Source organism: Pelmatolapia mariae, linkage group LG22, assembly GCF_036321145.2.
Source record: "Pelmatolapia mariae isolate MD_Pm_ZW linkage group LG22, Pm_UMD_F_2, whole genome shotgun sequence".
Taxonomy (NCBI): Eukaryota; Metazoa; Chordata; class Actinopteri; order Cichliformes; family Cichlidae; genus Pelmatolapia; species Pelmatolapia mariae.
The window spans coordinates 10,230,326-10,244,793 of NC_086245.2; the positions used below are offsets into that span (position 1 = coordinate 10,230,326).

Genomic DNA, 14,468 nt, shown 5'->3' on the forward strand with positions numbered 1-14,468 from the left:
ACCAGCCTGGTTTATGCATGATATGTTTTGTATTTTTTGAAGTCACTACGTGTTGGACAAGTCATTATAATGACCATAATTTAATTAGTATGACCTGAAACTAGAAAATGAGTCATTAGTTATGAGGACAGTGTTTTCTGAGGTCCCATCACAAGAGAAGTTTTTCTGGGAGCTAGAGGGATCGCCCCCTGCTGGTAATTAAAAAGAAAATGTTTATGGCTTCATTTGTCAGACTATGTTCAGTATTTATACTGTGGTTGCTTTCCCTTCAGGGTTGTCTTCTTGTGTAATTCTGCACCACTGCAAGCACCCTAGTTATTTTAGGATTAAAGTCCTGTTCTGACCATCTGCTGAATCTCCTCCACAGTTTCAAAATAGCAAACCTTCAAGTTGAATTCCATTTTTGGGAAAAGGAGAAAGTAGCAGTGAGCCCGATCTGGAGACTGGAAAGCTCAAGTGTGATTGTGTTACTGTTTTTCTTTAACGGCCTGTCAGCAGGTGCACAATGGCACGATAGCAAATGTCAAAAGGTTAAAGTTACAAAATTGTCTGGGAGCAGGAAAGTGCTATATTATAATAAGGTCTCAGCAGATGTGGCAGAAGCATGGCCATGTAAGTAATTAAATGCCGATTTTAAAAAATTTCAATGAGAGCCAATGAAAGGAAGCAAAAACATGGACAATGTCAGAGTGTTATTGTGGTGTAGTCATAATGTTTTCTCCAATTTTAATCAAAGCTACACTTGACTCTAATACCATAAATTAAGATATCTGCTCTCCAGTGCCTCTGGATATCACAGAAGGCATCTGGTTAAAGTCTGACCCTCAGGGAGAGTTCATGGTGCACAAAAATGTGCAAATGTCAAAATCACAGTGACAGTAAACATTCTCTCAGTTATGCTTCTGATATTGATCCCTCAATTTGACACTTGGAAACTCACGTTCTCAGGTAGCAGAGTTAGTGATGTTCACTGACACCAACCGTCTCTACCCAAGTTTGAGGTCAGACTGCAAACACTTATGTGATCATCGTCTCTGATTCTTGCTGAATGTTGTTCAGGTATAAAATGACGTGCGAGTACACCTGGCCAAACCACCTGATGGCGTCAGATAGGGAAGCTGTCGAGGCCATCGTCATCCAGCACGGTTTCCAGGACGACGTTGCATACGGCCAAACAAAGCTGTTTGTGAGAACGCCGCGGTCTCTCTTCACACTGGAGCAGGAGAGAAACAACCTCATCCCCATCCTGGTGACTTTCCTGCAGAAGGTGAGGCATGAAAGTGTCACAGTGCTTCACAGCTGATTTAATGTTTAATTTTAAAGATCCGTTGATGTGATAATTTGACATCTAATTCAGCATCAGGAACAGTTCAGATGGTGTGTTGAAGTTAATAACATACAGTGTTTTTTCCACCAGGCTTCAGGGTATCAGAATAGAAACTGCAGTTTGTCTCAGGCTCATGAATATGTGGCTCTTGGTTATGTTTGACTGAAATTCATCTGCCAGCTTGAATCCTAATTTCCTGTAACAATAATTGGGATAATTAATGCGATCCAGAGCACAGCTGCATTAAAGTCAATTACTTCGCTTGCTCAATGAAATACCCCTCTCTTTTCTCTTTCCTCTGACCTACTTTATAACTGCAGAGAAATCTGGAACTCTAACTGGAGGAAAAGTTTGTCTTAAGTGCTGTGAGATGCAGAGGCAATAATTTTTCTCTTGTTTTGTCTCTTTCACACGCCCCTTTGTTGTTGTTTTTTTAACCTGATCCACAGGTGTGGCGCGGGACTCTAGCTCGTGCAAGGTGCCGGCGGATGAGGGCCATCTACGCCATCATGGGCTGCTATAAGCGCTACAAGGTCAAGGCACACTTCTGGGAGGTGGAGCGAAGGTTTGCTAATGTGCGAACTATGGCCGACTATGGGAAGAGCTTGGAGTGGCCGACGCCGCCTGCAGCACTGTCGCAGTTTCACAGCATCACAGTCATGCTGCATCGCAGGTCAGAGCACATAAAAATATGCAACTCTGTGTGGTCTGTGAAATACTAAGGATATTTTACATTACATGTACTGACATATTATGCTGTGTCATTATATATTTAATAAAAGCTCAGCCAAAAGAAGCAGTATCCATCCTTACTGCGTCCATGGGAACCCTACCAACATGCCACTCAAAGCTGCCGTGTTTCTTTTAACTTTGGCCTTCATAACAATTGATGCACAGTCACACAGTTTTAAACTTGGGTGTTAATAAATCGTTGTCTCTGGGGACTGACTTGATTTTGGAGCCAAGCTGAAGTGGCAGTTTTAGGAAACGCCGCTTTGGGGATTTTCATGTTGGCTTCATTTTTCGTCCCCAGAGGTTGCTGCTTAGATGTGAAGACACTTTATTACAGATGAAACAAAAGAGATGTAACTTTCTAATTAGTGGATTAGTTTTAGAGGTTAGTAAAGTATTAACATTTAGAGATATTGAGAAACAGCCCTTTCTACTTGTTTATAGCCTTTTTGTTAAGCTGAGTGGCTGCTGGCTAAAGCCTGAATGCACAGATGCAAGAGTGATTCATCTGTCTGTTCTTTGCCGTTCTTTTGATCCACTTCAGACTTGGTGGATCTTTTCTGGGGTTTGAGGAAGAACAGCCCTGAGTTTGAAGTTGTTTGGATAAGTGGTTCTATATTTTAGCTGGAATTTATTCTCTGTTAGCAGTGTTTCCCATACAGTGACTGCTGCCTGCCCCACTGCACATAGAGTTATACATATTCAAGCCTCTTAACCCTAGGTTTAACTATCTGAACTAAGTGCCAAACCCTAACCTAATCCTAATTCTATCCATTAGGGTTAAAGTCTTACTCCCTCTTCTTCATCCTTACCTCTTTATCCTCACTTCGTCTCCCTCACCCCCACCACTCTCTCCACCTCTTCTCTACCCTCCCTGCTTTCTTCCTCCGTCTCTTTCATCTTCATTTTGTAAAGTGTGCAAAAATCTGGTTTCTTTTTTAAGCACATGTGTTGAAATCAACTCATCTCTTCAGGTCACTAAATTCTCAGTAGCTGCAGAATAAGTCGAGTCAGTGTTTGGCTGTGTGATTGAGTGAGTTTTAGATCACTGATTTTTATCCTTTATGTGACTCTAACTTAAAGCTGTTCCTCCAACTTTTCTTTCTTTGGGCCTTTGAAGTAATATCCACCCTCATGGCATGCTGTCTCCTTCTCATCCCTTGGTGTCAGGTGGTGGGCGAGGCAGATCGTGAAAAACATCCCGCCGTCTGACATGCTGGAGGTTCGGGCCAAAGTGGCAGCTATGGCAGCTCTGAGCGGAGAGAGAAAAGACTGGGGAGTCAGCCGAGCCTGGGAGAGGGACTACCTGGGAAATGTAAGAATCACAGTAGAAACAAGATGAATCCTGGGTACCTTTGTTGTTTCTCAGTTTTTCATGTTTGAATAGGTCGTAAAATTATTTGTTTTGGGATTTATTTTTGACCTCTGGAAGACACTTGATCTATTTAACCTTTATTTAAGCAAGAAAATTGGACTCTTGAGATATGAAATCTCTCACAAATTTGTGAGTGTCCACCTTAATATGCAAAGATGAGGCAACACACACACACACACGCACGCCACACTGTTTGGTGAGTAGATGCTGACTGTTACCACATTTGATCAGTTTCAAAGATGGATGGATAGGTCACTAGCTGATTGGTGCTCCTAAAGTTTGCGTAAAAGATGCTGACTTTTCTGCAGTCTCACCATTTACTGTCTGAAGATGAACAGTCTCTGTTTCCAGTTTACATCACACTTTTCATAGTTTCACTACAGTTTGGCAAATAGTTTGTCTTTGTAGACGAGTTGGCTGTGAAAACCTGCTAGTGAGCAAAACAATAACAAGGAGCTTTTTAGTGCAGCACTCTGGTGTACCTCTGTGTGACTACAACTATGCATTTTTCCCTAGCAACTAGCTGTTGCCAGGGGGGTGGGGTCTCTGACAGGTCTGTATGGCTGATACCTTAGCTGATTTTGCACAGTTCCAAGCAGAAACAACAACAGAGGATATTTAAGGCACCCCATAGAAGTGTCAAGACTTTGTAACAAAGGCACTGACTCTCCTACTTTTTTTAAGGCTGAGGTCAGGAGTGTCAAACTCGTTTTGGCTCATGATCATTCTTGTTGAGGTATATTTACAGGTTTAGAGTGATGCAGACCAGGACAAGCATTGCAAAAAAAAACAAAAAACAAAGAAACAAACCAACAAAGCCCCACCTCTCCAGACTTTTTCCTTTCTTTAAGTGTAAAGAAGTATATTATATATAAATACATCAGTGATCCATTAAAAAAAATCAGATGTCTGAGATGTCATTAGACATAGGCATGTCATTAGAAATAAGTGCAATTTAAGATTTTGTAATGCCACCCTTATTTGTGCATTAAGTTTTACAGATAACAGTGGAAAAGTATGAAACTTTCACTTGTAGACCACCAGAAATCTGGAGTAGGACTCCTCCAGATTTCGTCATCCACCTTTCTGTGACGTCACTGTGACACACAGACAAAATGGAAACTTGTGTGTGCATTTAATGATTTTGTACAATAGCATAGTACAAAGAAAAACAAAGAAAATCCAACAGGGAACTATATCTGCGAGAAAAGAAAACATGAAAACACCAACAAAACACATTAAACCTGAGGGTTGTTGTACACACAGGCTACTTAGAGGAAATGAGTACAGCTGTGGAAAATACCTGGGTGCAAGCAATCAGGGAAACACAATTATGGGAGGCAAAACTGAATAATAAACACACAAGACAAACTAGAACTTGAACATGAGAACACCTAACACAGAGATGGATACTTAAGACATGGGAAACACACGCGAGGCAGAATAAACTGAAACAGGGAATAAAAGCAAACTATAACCACCAAATAAACTAGATGGCAAAACTAAAACTAAGAAACCAGCCATTAATTCTGTGATCACTGTGATTCAGACTACACACCTAAATCTCAGCTAGAAAAGTAGAACTACTTTTGAAATCACCTGAAATGATATTGCAATGCATTGTATTGAAAAGCTGGAGTAGTTGACTTCTCTGAAACAGATTCTCAAACACTGGTGAACTAATAAAAACATTAAAGCATTTTGTAGTTTTATAGTTTTCTGCTTGTTTTTTCTGCCTCTTTAGTTTCCAAAACAGAAGAATTTCTTAAGCAGTTGTCATTTCACATGACTCCCTTTTAGTTAGTTCAGCTGGAAATTTTGCAGCCCACTGGCAGGAAATTTTCACACAAATTCATCACAGTAATGAAAAAAGACTTGAACAATCAGCTGTGTATAGGATCATCTTTTGTTGTGAATGTATACTGTGCATGTGATGTGCCTTGGGCTGTGACCAAAAGAGGGCTGTTCGTGTGAACACAGCCCTTTATTGATGAATACTACAGTTGTTTCATTTACCAGCTAATATGAGGTTGTTTTCTGACTTTAAAGATGCCTTCGGGGAGCATGAGCGTGACTGCCGCAGAGTCCTGAGTCATTCCCTTTGCTAGTTTGTCAGCCGGCCCCTGACTTGCTGGCCTCCTTCAGGGATCTAAGTTCATGTGATTGCATTTAATTCCACAGTGACCTGTAGATTAGTGCATGCATCGTGGCATTCAGTCAGGCTGAATCCTTACTGTGGTTGTAAGTTCACCGAGTTCAGGGGGTTCATGTCCAGTCTTAAGCTTCAACAAAGGAAAATGTTCAAGGAATCAACACTAAGACCTGGAAAAAGTGCCTGAACCTGCCCCGTTTCGTAATACTTAGATGAACATATTTAGACACAGTGATTTTCTCCCATTCAGCAAAACTGGTGACTACATTCATCTTTTATATATAGTCAGAAATGTTGAATCTAAGCTGTTGCTAGAAATTTGGAATCACACTAGCATATAAGTTCACTCAGTGGTACTGAGATTTACCTCAGGAAGCTGGTAGAAGTTTAAAAACCTCAGACTAAGGTTTGCATATAAGAGTACACCAGTATTCATCCCTGTGAAAAATATATCCTCTGTCTTCTGACATCATTGTTTTGATTACACCATCAGACTACAGAGAGATGTAGTTTTTTGAAGTGTCACCTTGCCTCCATCACCTTATGAAACACCTTCACACCAATCAACAGGCGGTCATGGAGCCTCTTGGTTCGCATCGGGTGCTCTTTTGAAGTAGGCCTAGTTTCTCTCAGAGGGGATATTTGGTTTCCAAGTGGCTCTTTAGGCTTTCTTGGCGTCATGTTAGCACACATTCAGATTAAGGGATGTTGACGTCTTCGGGCAAATGAAGCCATTAGGCAGTTCCACTTTCCTCTATACTCCCTACTGATTTTTTTCTCTTTTCTTTAGTTGGCAAGTAGGCTGGACTGGTGGTTAGTTGTGGTTTGATTCACACAAGAAAGTGAGCTGTTTTCCCCTTTGTATCCTCCCTGCTGTCAGTCAGTGCCTTTGATGTGTCATGCTCTTATAATACTCCTCAAACAGACTGAGGTTCACTTTGATAGAAGAGATTTTTTAAGGGAAACGAGTGTGCAGAAAGTACTGATACAGAGACTGAATTTATTACAGTTATTTACTGCAAAATGAATGTAAGATGGTCACACCTGGATTTCCTCAGTGCACACAGTCTGGGAACCACAGCTTTAAACCGTGTACTGTATATATTAAAGCATGTAAAATAGATTGTAGGAGAAATGTTAACAAAATGACCGTGATAGTTGCACTTTATTGGAGGAAGACTATAACCGAGTGTTAGATTTGCCACCAAATGTATTTCTCATCAGCTTTGGTCCCTCTCAAATGGCACGTCAGGCTCCGTGTCTGGTAACAGCAGCCGGGGGCCTTGAGCTTTGATCTGCTGCTTATGGAATTAAAGCGATAAAAAGGCTTAAAAGAGGCTGGGAGAGGTCACCTGGAGTTTTGGGACTAACAGCGAAGTGCATTCCTATTCCATCTGTACTGAAGATGGTGGCCTCAACCGACCTCCTGAAATAATACTGGTCTTTCATTTCTGCAGGCCCGAGACTGCCCTCAGACCAGCGCCAGCTTCATCCGAATTTCCAAGGAGCTGAAGAACAAAGACGAGTACAGTCAGGTCCTCTTCTCGAGCTTCTGTAGGAAGGTACAGTATGTGGGGAAAGAACACGGGGAAATGGAAATGTCTGTTTTGTAGCCACAAGGAGTTTCTTTCTTCTGCTGCTTCCTTTTAGCTTTGGGATGTTTTTCTGATTCGATGTGTTTCCCATTCCACCCCCTCATGCTTCCTCTCTTTTGTAACAGCTCATCTTTCAATATTTCATGTTCCACCAGTGAACACAGCCTTCTCAGGAAGTAATCTGAGGATCAATCATAAAAAGGAACTGAACTATGAATTCAGTCCTCAAGTTCCCTTAACCTGAATGAAGCTCTGCTATTATTTTACCTCATGCTGAACCTCTTATCGTCTCCCTGGGGATAATAATGGCCATACTTTCCATATCAGGGACTGAACATTGAGGGCTTCGCCTAAGTTATGAGTACAGCTTAGTTATATTTGAAGTTACGTAGCCTTTGATACAGTGAACTGAAGCAACCCCCGACTCACAGACCCACCACAGTCTTTTTTATGTTTTCTTGTGTGTTGCTTCTTTGCTGCTTTACAAGGAAAACCTGTTTTTGAAATGAAATAAACTAAAAGATCCTGCAAGACGCATGAAGGGCTCTTCACAGAAAATAGAAAATGAACAAACATGTTGAAGCTTTTTCTTTCTCCTGCTCTGTTCTCTTAGGTGAACAGGTTCAACAAGAGCACAGACCGAGGCCTGCTCATCACAGACAAGTACATCTACAAATTAGAGCCAAAGAAACAGTATAAGGTTCTGAAGAAGCTTCCTTTAGACTCAGTAAGTACTCACGTGGGAGGGCATACACTCTGAATGCAAGCTCACACACAGACTCATTTGCTAGCATCTCTAGTGAATAAATCCCTTCTCTTACCTTCACTCCTGCTGTCTTTATCCAATATTTCCAGCATTGCAAACGTACCCTGTTGGGATCTGAGCGTATGTTACTCATTTCCACAGCCTGATATACATTATAACTCACTGCATTAGAGCACCACTCTCACCCTTAAACCCCAGACTGATTAAACATAGTCTGTCCCCAACAATGCTCATAGTTGGAGGCACTGACTTTTTACCATAAGACCATATGATGATTTTACAGTTTTTAATACAATAATAAATACTTTCATTTTTCATGAATTGCTTTAGTCAGTACTAAATTCACTTTACTGTCCTTATACTTATTTTGTGCTTTCATGTGGTCTCAGAGTGACTGAATGTCTGCTCAACTCTTTTGGTGCAGAATTTGTAGAGTTATTCATCATAATACATTTCTGATAAATAGTACAAACACATATATTGCATATAATGTTTGTGGCTGAGATTTAATTGTAACTGGACGGCTCATTGCTGCACTGGTTTGAATCCACAGGTCAGCATGTTCTCTCTCTTGTCTCTCGTTACTTCCTCCTATAGTCCAAAGACATGCATGTTAGGGCAAGGGTCTCCAACTCCAGGCCTCAAGGTTCAGTGTCCTGCAGGTTTTAGATCTCACCCTCGGTCAACACAACTGAATCAAATGATTAGTTCATTACCAGGCCTCTGGAGAACTTCAAGACATGTTGAGGAGGTAATTTAGCCATTTAAATCAGCTGTGTTGAGTCAAGGACACATCTAAAACCTGCAGGAAACCAGCCCTCGAGGCCTGGAGTTGGACACTGCTGTGTTAGGGTAATTGGGGATTGTAATTAGCCACAGGTGTCAAGGCCTCGTGGCCTGTGACAGATCGCTCCAGCCCCCCTGCAGACGTGAACTAGATAAACAGTTTATAAAATGGATGGATGGATTGTAACTTTTGCCTTCCAGCTGGAAATTTTGATAGTAGCATGAAAATTACCAATATTTCTCATTATTATGTAAAGTCACATAAAAAGTAAATTCCCAAGTCAGGAACTCTAACCATCCAAATATCACTTAAGTGGAACATTACAGCATACATTAAAGCACTGAAGAAACATATTATTGTACTTGTGTACAGCAAGTCAGTAAAATGTGCGGCAGTGTGTAAAAAGCAGTAAATAAGTCCAGAAATCATGCCGCCACGAAGCAAGTACAAATCAGAAGGCTGATGTCAAAATCAGGACAGAAAGCAAGGGAGACACAACTGCTGCAAAAACATGCTTTTTTAGCCAAGCTCACTGGACCCAGGTGTAGCTCATGCCGTTAGTTACTCTCCTGTTAGCTCCCGAAGAACGAAAAACCAAGACAAATCACAGAGGAAACTCAAAAATTAATTTGACAAAATATATCTCTTTTCATAACCATTTAGTGACCAAATCATTTAACAATCAGACTGCTTTCTTTGTTACAAAACAGAGAAAGTGGACTACTGTTAGATTAAGGTTTGAAAACCAGGAGATTTATGTAGATTTATTTTAAAGTCATGGTCACCCTAGGTACAAAAAATTGTACCTAGGGTTTCCAGGTCTGCAACTGGCAACTTGGAAAATCACCAAAGCAGGAATATTTACAGCTGGCAGATGTATCTTGACTTTTTTCAGCTGAGGAAATAACATGAATATTTTGACCATGTTTGCTGAACAAAACCTTCAAGAAAGAGTTAAATAATTGTGGTGTTTCCTAGTTTATGAAACCAGTCTTTTAACTTAATTCAGGCACTTTTTTTCTTTTTACACATTAGACGTAGGTTTATAAAAGGTTTTGTCCTTACAGTGTGGTACAAATACAAAAATAACAGCTGTTATGAATGTGGTCAGACTTTTTGTGCTTTATTCTGGCTGCTCTTTATTTCTTACTCTGTCCCCTCAGTTGTGTACACGCACACACACACACACACACACCTACTCATCTTCCGTCCTGTTTGACCCAGGTCACAGCCATCCATCAACAAGTACAAGAGCAATAAGAGGACTCACACTGAGAGAACACTGTCTTCCTTTGGCTCTCAGGGCTGATGACCTTTAAGAATTGTGAGGTTGTTGATCAGTCAGTCAGTGTTTGTGTGCGTGTTTGTGTGTGTACGTTAAGTTTTGTTGTCAACATGTGACGCCGTGGTCATGCTTGGGAGGCAGCTGCCAAGCTTAGCTTTAGATTTTCTGCCATATGGGGCGAACCTCAGCTGAGAAACTGGATCAGGAATCTCAAAGGGCTGCTGGCTTTGCAGGGCAAGAGGCTGAAAGTGTTTAATATGATGCTGAAGTTCTCTTGAGATAACAGAAATCATGATTTTCTTCTACAGCTTGATGCATGAACCTTGGTGTTGGGAAAACATACAGAAAGTGAAGGGTTGACTAAAGAATTTAACATTTGGAACACTGGGTCTCTTTTTATATCTAAAAAAAAAGGGGGGGGGGGGGGTATTGTTTCAGGTAGAGGCATTTAGCCAAACCTCTATGGTACTGTCATGGTGCATTTAATGCACCAATCTTTGCTCTCTGATACATATTACATACATTTAAGAGATTTTTTTAAAACATCCACTTTGTCTTTACAGTGTCTGCATCTTTAAATGCATGGTGCTTCCACCATGTGATCAGCTGATTAATGACTTAATGAGCAGTTTAACTGTTGCACCTAATAAAGTGGCTGTGTGTGTTTTGTAATAGCTAGCAGCACACCTTCTTTTTTTGGCCAGAAAAATGTCTTAAACTGAATTAAAACATTGAGATGTATGTAATAGTTTGACTAGTTTATGATATTTCCATCCTATTTTTTTCTTACATTATTTCCTCACTGAGGTAAATTCGAAGGCGAGAATCTGAGACTAAGATGGATTCCAACAAAAGTTGGAGATTACCAAGTGCCATCAGACTTACAGACTTACGTACTGAATGCAAAATAGCTTTCACTGAGAACACCTTCGTGAGATGTAATGAGTCAGCACAGCTGGATGTCCAGCAGTGGTTTTTTAGATAGAAGAGAGATGGAGAGAGAGCGCTTGCATGCCAGAGGGTTAAAAACTATCATTATCCAGTAGCGGAGTGGCTAAAGATAGCTGGTGCCATTAGACTCTGGTGCTCAGAATGAGGAATATGAGTCTTATCCAGGTCAGAAACTCAGAAAACAGCATTAAAGAAGCAGTGCACATCTGACTCTCACACCAGAAATATCACCCAGGTCACAGCTGAGGTCAAAACCTGAAGCAAAACGCGAGCTCTGTACCTCTGACTGGTCAAATTCAGAAAACCTGACTTTAACTGGCACTTATGTTTACTCAGTCTTCAAAAAATGTAGACAAAATTAAAAACTAAGCATTCACTTCGCATAAACATATTGTAAGCTTAAATAGTTACTGTTAAAACATTTAGTCATTTAAATAACTGATAGAAAGTTAATGGACGTTTCTCACACTGGAGTATTTCCACAGTCATTAAACCTTTGATTTGTTTATAAGATAAACTATGTGAAAATGCCTCTTTTATTTAGAACAGTCAAATGTTCAAAGTAGAAATCTAAGTGAAATTAAAAGACCGCTAGGAAGGAATACTAAAAACAATAGGAACACTGGAAAACTTTACACAACAACACAATCTCACAGCAACAGAGGAGAAGGCGAGTTTATATACTGCAGGTGAGCTATTGGCAAACAGTGAGCAAGTGGGATTAATCAAGGTGGAGCAGACGATGACCAATGAGGGGGGACAAGGAAAAGGAAGAAATAAAAATGAAAGGAATACACAAGGAACAGTGATTTCAAAATAAAACAGGAAAGAGCGTGATCTTTGAGGTATAGAAGTCTCCCATTCAATCAGTCTTGATTGAATTTAGGTTCAATTTATCTGCCATGAAGTCTTCTTCTAGATCAGGGACGTCAAACTCATTTTATACTGCGGGCTACACGCAGCCCACTCTGATTTTATGTGGGCTGAACCCGCATAAAGTCAGAACTCCATTTTCTGTTGGTGTAAAAAGTTTAACTACAGATTTAATCAAGGAGATAAGACAAAAAGTGCAATATTCAACATTATTTCTCAGTTTTCCTACATGGTAAAGAAATGCTGCTGTTGTAAATGAAAGAAATCAGTCAGCAGTCTTTAAGCTTCAGTTGTAAGGAGAAATATGTAAAATGACAGATATCTATAATTTTATTACTTGTGAATGAGGGAGATTTTTATGGGAAGGAAAAGCTGTAAAACTAGCAAAAAAAGACTCCTTCACATTTTCCAAAGCCATCCAGCAGGCTAGATTGGGGTCTTTGCCAGGTCAATTCTGGTCCACAGGGCTTATGTTTGACACCCCTAGATTATGTTCCAGTTTAAACCTTAATCATAAGAATAAAGCAGATAATCAAGGCAAAGTATAAAAACTTAAAAGAGCTACTAATGTCTAATGCAGGGCAGTTGCATTTCTTAAATTTGTGACGTTTATATTGTAATTATAAATTGGATATTTTTAGATTTTTTTGTTGGGTTGACGGAGTAAGCACCTAAAAGATATGGTCTTGTACTGTGCAGCCAAAGTTTGTTTGTCTATTTAGTGAAGCTTTAAAGGCTGAAGTAAATGATTAACTGAAAAGATCATAAATTAGCCTCAAATCAAATCCATGTTGTGTTATTTTAGAGCTGTAATTTAAGCACTGCTACTGCAAAGAGAAGTACTGCAGATACAATAGAACAAAGTAAAGTAATATAATTTATAAAATATGTTTGGAACACAGTAAAAAGTATCACGCTGCTAGATCAGCTGTGCAGCGTCCCCTTCACTGAAGGGCAGGTTTAACCAGCGTTTGTCGGTGCTGGGACATCCTGCACATTGTCGTCCCTGCTGGATTAACCTGTATGGCTGGAGGCCGTAAGAGGCTTAGTCTACTCTGTCCTTCCATTTGCTTTCTAAAAACCCATGACACTTTCTCTGTCTGCATGTCTCCTCTGGTTTTGTCTTTGACCTATATGGGTACATTTCTTTCCCCTCTCTTCCTCCTTCTTTCATTTGCACCCCGCCGCCCTCCTCTCCCTCCGTTGCGGTAAATCAGTACATTAATTCCAACTGGGTCACAGCTCATGACTTCCCCTTCACTGCACCCACACACGTGCACCTCCAGCTTACATATTCTGAGCAGAAATAATCCGCCGGCTTCATCTATGGCATTGAATTTTTTTTATCCAAGATATGCTGCGCTGTACTGTATTAAACTCACAGGTTTTGTACATTGTTGTGATAATCCCTGACACTTTTATACAAATGAATCCCCAATGCTGCAATCTGTGTCGATGAATATTAAAGGTCACTCAGCCTATAGGCAGGTCATGCATGAGGCTTTAGTGGAAGGAGAATTCTCGCCTTTGGTCTTTTGCTAAAATAAAAATAGCAATGCAGCGTTTATGAAATACTCCTTTGGAGGTAAAGGGTATGGAGCTCCAATGCTGCCATAATCAGAAAAAATAACAAGCAACTTATCAATAAAAGCACCAAAGACCCTCACTAAAGACTATTTATCTGTTAGTGTATCATATTACATGAAAAAGTCATACAAAGCATGAGCTCAAGCTTGGATCTGGCTGAGATCTTTCTTTAACGTGTTCTTCCTCCACAGTTTACCGGCGTGAGCGTGACCACCGGGGTCGACCAGATGGTGGCGTTACACACGTCCTCCCAGGATGACGTCCTGCTGTGCCTGCAGCGAGGCGAGCTGTGCCCCAACCAGGACAGAGTGGGTGAACTGGTGGGAGCGATTGTGGACCACTTCACACGGTCAGTTACAGACATTTTTTTTTCTTTGTCTTTTATCCCGCGCTTATTTATACTTATGTTGTCAGCCTGTAATGCACATTACCTTCAGGGTAAAAGTACTCAATACTAGCCTGCAGATAATTGCAATGCAAGAATTTGCTCCTAAAGATGACAGAAATAATAATAAACTACCATTTTCCACTCTTATATGAAAGTGCCGTGGCCTCGGTCATGGTATCTTAAAATGGTTTATTCAGTTTGAAATCTGATTCTTTGTGCTCTACAGCTATGTGCGATTACATTACCTTACATCAACATATACTTATTCAACATCTGTGGGGGATTTTCTCCTGTAGCAATGGCTCCTAACCTGACTGTGGGTTACCCTATACACAGTCAAACAACTTCTGGCAGAAAATAATTTCAGCCAGAATTTCTACCATAAATATGCTGTTATAATAATGATGATACATTACAGTTGATACAATGATGATACACTAATGATAATGAGGTAAGTGTATGTACAAGTAATCCCTGTCAGCAAAAAACTGCTTCAAATGCTCTGGTTCAGTTTTTTTTTCATTCTCTTGAATCTTTATGATGTCAGTGAGAGCAGATATCGAGTTACGGTCATCGCACATTTGCAAGGGGCAACCAATCAGAAAAAAGCTGGATAAAAGGAGAGGCATTGAAACAGCTTGTTTTAGACA

The 14,468-nt window shown here is 40.4% G+C and overlaps 1 protein-coding gene across 1 annotated transcript in view; it reads left to right on the forward strand.

Moving 5' to 3' along the window:
• myo1g (myosin IG) overlaps window positions 1-14,468 on the forward strand; it is a 64,884-nt gene that overhangs the window by 25,757 nt on the left and 24,659 nt on the right. The window contains exons 16-21 of the mRNA XM_065471803.1: window positions 1,060-1,267; window positions 1,777-2,000; window positions 3,230-3,374; window positions 7,044-7,148; window positions 7,795-7,908; window positions 13,622-13,779. Of these exons, the coding sequence (XP_065327875.1) occupies window positions 1,060-1,267; window positions 1,777-2,000; window positions 3,230-3,374; window positions 7,044-7,148; window positions 7,795-7,908; window positions 13,622-13,779 (954 nt within the window). The remainder of the gene's footprint in view (window positions 1-1,059; window positions 1,268-1,776; window positions 2,001-3,229; window positions 3,375-7,043; window positions 7,149-7,794; window positions 7,909-13,621; window positions 13,780-14,468) is intronic.